The sequence below is a fragment of the Erythranthe guttata genome, chromosome 2, assembly GCF_056151865.1.
Source record: "Erythranthe guttata isolate IM_541 chromosome 2, IM_541, whole genome shotgun sequence".
Taxonomy (NCBI): domain Eukaryota; kingdom Viridiplantae; phylum Streptophyta; class Magnoliopsida; order Lamiales; family Phrymaceae; genus Erythranthe; species Erythranthe guttata.
Window position 1 is genome coordinate 17,577,080 of NC_142534.1, and position 7,196 is coordinate 17,584,275.

The following is a 7,196-nucleotide window of genomic DNA, read 5'->3' on the forward strand; positions in this document are numbered from 1 at the left end:
GGAAAAATACTAAAAACATAATCGGGAGAACAAAAGCCGAACCAATCATATCAGCCATTGTTCGATTTTAGCATAAAATTGAGCCGAATCGAACCGCTCGTGCTCGCTTCTACTTCACGAGGCCAAGAACAATCTAAATCTATCGAAGCTCAAGTGCATTTCCGAAAATCGTACCAAACATCTCGACAAAAAGAAACAAAAAACATAAATTGGTACCAAAATGGTAGTCACAAACTTGCATTCAATCAACACTTGATCAGCTAACAAGAACATACATTGTTTGTTCCGAATATTACACTTACAAGACAGACAGAGAAGAAACGATGTGTCACAGTGTAATAATAATTATAAAGCGGCAAAATGTTCGAAAACGTAAATCCTTCCCACGTGTATTTTTACTTATAAGTACTTACACAAATTCTTGCAAAAGCCATCATCAACCTTTCATAGACGACATTTGATTGCCACGCTTCAAATTCGCTTCGGAAACATCCACAGGCAACCTCGACCACGCCACCGCACCACCACTCCTCCTCCTCTGGAAAAACACTGACAACGAAACCAACAAGAATATTACAGCAACGAGAGGCACCAAAACACCCGTATGCCCTCTTCTCCAATTTCTCCACACATAACCAGCACAAACATTTCCATCGAAGCTACCCATCGAGTTATTCAACTTCCATATCTCAATCCCATTGACGATCGCATCGACTGCTCGTGGCAAGCTCATATTCGAGGGGCCCACGCTCACAACCAGACTTCCGGAACTTTCCTCGTCCACGACAAAATCAGCGTAGAACGGCGAGGCCAAAAGACTATTCGTGACATCCGATAAATCCAAATTCTCGTACGCTAAGTTCCCGTTCAAGTAGACGTTGAAGTAAAGCATATTCGAAGCTACGCTTGCTATATCGCAGAAATGCATACGGACCATGTATCTATAACCCTTGTCCACTTGGAAGGACCATGTCATGTTCACATTGGGGATCGAATTATCGGAGCTCTTTATCAGTCTGGCTGTGCTGTATACGTTATCGGGCCCCACTTCTCGGCTTGCCCCGCCCATCTGGTAGCTGATTCGACCTCCGAAATGCGTTTTTTGGGAGCCGTCGTTCGATACCAAGTAGTCATCATCTGTGAGCCAAGTCCTCCACAAGGAATCGTTAAACGGCGTCACTTTGAACCCCCCTACGTTCAGTCTGTGCACGGTTTCGAAACCATTTCTCAGTAACCCTAGAATTCTCTCATTTTTATCGAAATCAATAAACTGTGCTACATCGGCAATTAAATCATTCGGAGCGGAAATTACTTCAATCGCGTTCACGAAGCCGAAATTCGATTTCTCCGAGGGTATAAACGTAATTTGCAGCTCGTCGGAAGCAGCCGGGATCACGAACTCCTTAACGATGGGGAAATTGTCGGTTTCCTGGATGCGGTAGTTGCGGAGCAGCAGAAATCCATTGGCGACGACGTGAAATTCAGCTGCGAATAAATTGTTGTAATTATTCTGGAGCGGGTAAAAATGGAGGCGCACCAGGTGGTGGGTCCCGCGATCTCTGACCGGGAACGCGTAGTGCGCGGGGTGCTCGAAGACCCTAGCGGTGTGGTAGAGCGGGGAGGAGGAGAGCGGCGGCGGCGATTCGGTGGTCTCGAGCTGTACGGTGCGGGTTGAGGTGAGGAATCGGGAGTCGTCGCCGGCGAAGACTCGGTGGTCGGGATCCGATGTTTCGGCGGCGCGTGAGCCGCAGTTGATGAGGTAGTGATCGACTGGAGAGAAGGCGGACGCGATGGAGAGGAGAGAGACGAGGGAGATGTAGAGAGAGAAAGTGGAGGAGGAGATTGTTTTCGTCTTCGTCGCCATTGAAGGGAGCTTTGATTGAGAAATTATGACTGTTTCTCTTCGTCGAAATTGGAGAAGTGGGTTTGCGGAAACGCGTGGGCCCACGCGTTGATCCCCGCGTTTAGAAGGACGCTTTTTAACTAATGTGGCCAGACTAGTAGCACTTGCTCATAAGTCGTGTTGACAAGTTCAATGGGTCGATTTTCGATTTCCGAAAATACAGTTTTCCACCCGTTAAGTTTGAATCAATTTCACATTTGGTCCCCTATTTTTACAAAATATATATATTTGGTCCCTCGTGTTTCAAAAATTCAACAATTTTACTCATTTTAGCCAATTTTATCATGTTAAAAATAACGGAATCAAATAAGTGCCCATCAGTACCGTAACTGACGGACTATAGATAAATTGACAGAAATGACAAAAAATGCCAAGTATTGAAACATGGCCAAATGTGATTTTTGTGAATATGAGAAAACAAATGTGAAATCTTTGCAAACTCGAGGCAGGAAAACTACAAATGTCCCCTTTTTCTTTTCAATCTTGATTTCTAAATTTGTGATTTTTTTATTTTTACGAATCTTTTAATTAAAATATATATAATTTTTGACTCATTTTTTTTCCGAAAATAATCTATCCTTTTTTAAATGAAAATAAAATAAGTAAAAGATACCCTTAAAATACATTAATATTCCAATATAATTTTAAAATGGCACATCATATTAATAAATAAAAAAACGGAGGAAATAATTAAAATAAAACTTAATCCACATCCCCTTTCTAAATGTAAATATCAAAACAACTAGTGAGATATTGTGAAGATAATATATAAAAAGTAACTAAAAGGAAGGCTGGCGAGTCGCTTCTTAAGTTCACGAACTACTAAAAAAACCTCGAGTTCGAGCTTTTTTCGAGTCGGATCAGCTCGTTCACTATACCTAAAAAAGATATTGGTTAATAATATTCTTGAAATTTAAATAAATTATGAACCGTCCCTAGTATGTCAATTGCTTATCCTAGGAATGAAAATTAATTACTTTTAATTAATATAATAAATAGTAATCCTTAATTAATTTCTTCGGCCTCGACCTCGTTTGGGTCTGCCCGACAAATTATTGGGATATCTAACATCAAATAATCTCCAATTATTTAGTTAGTCATGTATAATTTCCCCAACGAAAACAAAGCCCAAATATTTCTTATTCCATAATGTTGGCCCAAACACATCAGTCCAAACAAGAGCCATAATAAGTAGGGCCCACCTAATAGTGACCTGGTCCAAGTGGACTCAATCCATAGATGTATATGAGCATAACACGTGTCATTCGGATCCATGTTTCAGTACCCGACCGTTGAGACTTGAGAGGAGCGGGTCCGAAAAGGTTAAAATTGTAATTGCCAAGGATATTACATTTTTTAAGAGGAAATTAAAGAATTCAAAAAACAAAAAGGCAAATTAAATTACGGCCACTGAGGTAAGTTTGAATTACGAAAACCCCCCTATTGTTTACATAATTACACTCACCCCTCAACTATGTATTATTACGAAAAAATCCCTTCAGTTGATTTATTTAAGGGCGTCCAGTCGGTAAAAATTGTACCAAAGTTTCGGTAGGCCAAAATTTCACAATGTTTGGCGTTCGATTCAATAAATAACTGAATTACCAAAATTTTATTAAAAAATACTGAAAAATCTGATTTTTAATTTTTTTTAGTTCATGTAATAATAAAAAAGGGAATATCGCAACGAATTACCGGTTTGGTAATCAGTATGTACCGATTTTTTATTCCATTTAATTCAGTACATAGTTGAGGGATGACCGTAATTATGCAAACAAGAGGGGTATTTTCGTAATTTGTCATTAAAAAAAGATAAAGGGGAAAAGCAAGAACGATGAGAGAGAAGTGGAACTCTTCTTTTTGGACAGCGAAAAACACACTCACACACACACACTGTAGTGGAGTATAAACTTTCTCTGGCGCACTCGCCGGAATATCCATTCACCGGCGAACTCACAAAACGCATCTCGATCTATCAATTCACCGTCTCTGTAAGAACAAAACACCAACCCCACCGCAATTCGAAACACTCACCAGTAATTTTTTTCTACATATGCACACTGATTAAATTAATTAATTAATTAATCAAATCAATTACCCCAAAATTCTAGATTCAAATACCGATTGAGCTGTATTTCATCCTTGCATGGCTGGTTTACACCTTCCGCACACAGAAAAACACACACACTTAATCACCGACGACAATTAATTGCAGCGAAGATGGCGGTGTTAGATACGGGGTTTGTGGACACCGAGCTCTCGAAGAAGACCTCGATATTCGGGTTGCACCTATGGGTGGTGATTGGAGTAGTCGTCGGAGTTGTGATTGTGCTCATCCTCTTCCTATTGTCTCTCTGCATCACCGCCTGTCGCCGCCGCAGCAGCGGCGGTGACAATACTAAAAATCGCCGTCCGGCGAGAGAGACTACTCCCCTCCCCTCCAAGGACATCTCGGAAATCATCCGCCACTCCGCCGCCGCCGATCAACGCCCCATTGTACCTACGGTATATTTTCAAATTTCTAGATCCTTACTTTTTGCACTTCATTTTTTTTTTCAATTTCTGGAGCTGATTATTATAGTTCACACAGTTGGGAGATAGATATAAGCGGAGTTTGGAATTCTAATTATATTTTACAAGTGGATTTAATTGATTCGTAATTTGCTCATACATCTTGTTTTGGTAATTATCCAATAATAATTTCTTCAGTTTTGTTCTTATTAAGAAAACTATTTGGTTCTAATAAGATATAGTATTTGAGTAATTTCAGGCAGTGCCTGAGATACAGATAGATATGGGGAAGGTGGAGCACAGAGTGGTGTTTTCCGATAAGGGAACATCGAGCGGTGAGAGCCGGGCCACTAGTGGTGCCGACACTGGTTCATTTGGCGGCAACATTTCTTTGCCCGAGGTTTCTCATTTGGGATGGGGAAGATGGTATACTCTGAGAGAGCTCGAGGCAGCCTCTAATGGCTTATCCCACGAGAATGTGATCGGTGAAGGTGGTTATGGTATTGTTTATTACGGTGTGTTGGCTGATAACACCAAAATCGCCATCAAGAATTTGTTGAATAATCGGTACGAAAAAAAAGTTCATTCAATTTGCTTTGAAGTTTCAAAACTATTAGTAAGTTTTGTTAGAATGCAGATTAGGCGAGGTAAACCCAATGATTTCCCGGGTCGACCTGGAAACATTATTTCATCGTGGCATATCTTGCCTCTTAGGGTTTTTCATTAGAATATTTAAATCTTATCTTGGCTAATCTTATCTTAGTAACCAAACGAGGCCTTACTGCATTTGGATCCTTATATTTCGGATATTTTGAACTCATTATTTCGATACATTTACAGCGGGCAGGCGGAAAAGGAGTTTAAGGTGGAGGTGGATGCAATTGGGCGTGTTAGACACAAGAATCTTGTTAGATTGTTGGGGTACTGTGTTGAAGGAGCTTATAGGTATTTTTTATTTATTTTTAATTTTCTGCGTTACGTTTTTATATGTATTAAGCATAAACAATTTATCTTCGTTTTTTTAGGATGCTTGTGTATGAATATGTGGATAACGGAAATTTGGAGCAGTGGCTACATGGAGATGTAGGGGAAGTTAGCCCTTTGACATGGGAGATTCGTATGAATATAATTATAGGAACTGCAAAAGGGTATGATAACTCGAAATACTCTGTACATTATATTAGAAATAACATTGATTTTTATTTTTATTTTTTTTAATTACATTTGAAACTCTTCTTTATATTTTTATTTTTGCAGCTTGGCTTATCTACACGAGGGTCTCGAACCAAAGGTAGTTCATCGAGACATCAAATCAAGTAACATACTCCTCGATCGTCAGTGGCATACTAAGTTGTCTGATTTCGGACTTGCTAAACTTTTAAACTCGGAGATTTCTTATGTCACCACACGAGTAATGGGAACATTCGGGTTCGTTTATTATTATTATTATTATTATTATTTATTTATTTATTTGTCCAAAAAAGACCTTTTTGATGTGCTTCTTCGTGAAATATAGTAAATTTGATTTATTTATTTTTTGCTAGTTATGTTGCTCCGGAATATGCTTGCACTGGCCAGCTAAACGAGAAGAGTGATGTTTATAGCTTCGGAATATTAATTATGGAGATAATTACAGGAAGATCCCCTGTCGATTATGCTCGGCCAAAGGGAGAGGTTAGTTTTTTTATATTTATAGAATAAAAAAGGGCCGAATAACTATAACTATTGCTAATGGAAAAACAACATTAATTGCAGGTTAATCTTGTTGAATGGCTGAAAATGATGGTGGGAAATAGGAAATCAGAAGAAATAATCGATCCTAAATTATCTGAAAAGCCCGCCTCGAAAGCAATGAAACGAGTGATTTTGGTTGCTCTTCGATGCGTCGACCCTGAGGCACAAAAAAGGCCTAAAATGGGAAATGTCGTACACATGCTGGAATCGGAGGATTTAGGCTCTCGTAATGTATGAGTGTGAAATTAAATTAAATAGTATGATCATCTTTCTTGAAAAAAAATCCATAATTTTTTTGTGTTACTAAACGGTTGCTCGTAACTGCAGGAACGACAAATAGGTCCGGGATCTTCCAGGGATGATCGTCAAACAAAGGCGTGAAGGTATCTCTAACACTACCCTATTTATTCCATTTCTTTGTCAATTTCACTTTTATTGATCAACTGGCCATCGTTTCCAAGTAATTGTTTGTACTGTGTATCTGTATCAATAGTCTCTGTAAATTGAACGATTCATTCTTTTAAATATAGAAACCACATCGAATTTATTTCCTCTTCATCCATCTTTCCATCTCCAATTTGGTATCTCATCGTGTATTGTAATAATTTCATTTCGATATACGATATACATATCATCGTGAAATGCAACAGTAGATGATGACATACCGAATTTGTATACAATGATTTGAAGTGATCCGAAATTCGTTTTAGCCAGCTAATTTGATTCGATTCTTTTTCTTTTTTCGTTTTTTTAATTGGAATAATTGTGCTGTAAATTGAGATATATATGGTAGTGGTGTTGCTAATAATGGCAATATATTATGTAATATGTATGTATAATGGGGACAAGTTGGTGAAAGTGTGCTGGCAAAATGGATGTATTATTAGGCAGAGAGTCTTTGTTTTCTTGGGCTGGCATTAATGGATGTGTGGGGCAACTTCTTTTGTTATCTTTGCCTAATAGTTCAACACTCCCATGTTACTATGTTTTGTTGTGGAGGAAAAAAGCAAAAGAAAAAGCTTTTGGAAAGTGATTCTAAACTTATCAG

The 7,196-nt window shown here is 38.7% G+C and overlaps 2 protein-coding genes across 2 annotated transcripts; one reads left to right on the forward strand and one right to left on the reverse strand.

Annotated features, from left to right (window-relative positions):
* Positions 1 to 209: 209 nt before the first annotated feature.
* Positions 210 to 1,999, reverse strand: LOC105964001 (receptor-like kinase). The gene has a single exon (XM_012988498.2). It carries the CDS (start codon positions 1,862 to 1,864, stop codon positions 437 to 439), a length of 1,428 nt encoding a protein of 475 aa, XP_012843952.2. The 5' UTR covers positions 1,865 to 1,999; the 3' UTR covers positions 210 to 436.
* A 1,709-nt stretch (positions 2,000 to 3,708) lies between these two features.
* LOC105963839 (Protein kinase superfamily protein) lies at positions 3,709 to 6,694 on the forward strand. The gene is made up of 8 exons (XM_012988315.2): positions 3,709 to 4,408; positions 4,674 to 4,981; positions 5,255 to 5,359; positions 5,440 to 5,562; positions 5,672 to 5,842; positions 5,959 to 6,088; positions 6,170 to 6,379; positions 6,476 to 6,694. Exons 1-8 carry the CDS (start codon positions 4,124 to 4,126, stop codon positions 6,527 to 6,529), a joined length of 1,386 nt encoding a protein of 461 aa, XP_012843769.2. The 5' UTR covers positions 3,709 to 4,123; the 3' UTR covers positions 6,530 to 6,694.
* The last annotated feature ends 502 nt before the right edge of the window (positions 6,695 to 7,196 follow it).

Bases quoted from the DNA above. Each gene is read 5' to 3' on its own strand.
- LOC105963839 (XM_012988315.2), top strand. From the start codon at position 4,124: ATGGCGGTGTTAGATACGGGGTTTGTGGACACCGAGCTCTCGAAGAAG. The intron at 4,982-5,254 runs GTACGAAAAAAA...ATACATTTACAG, and splicing joins AAGAATTTGTTGAATAATCG to CGGGCAGGCGGAAAAGGAGT. The intron at 5,360-5,439 runs GTATTTTTTATT...TCGTTTTTTTAG, and splicing joins TGTGTTGAAGGAGCTTATAG to GATGCTTGTGTATGAATATG.
- LOC105964001 (XM_012988498.2), bottom strand. From the start codon at position 1,864: ATGGCGACGAAGACGAAAACAATCTCCTCCTCCACTTTCTCTCTCTAC.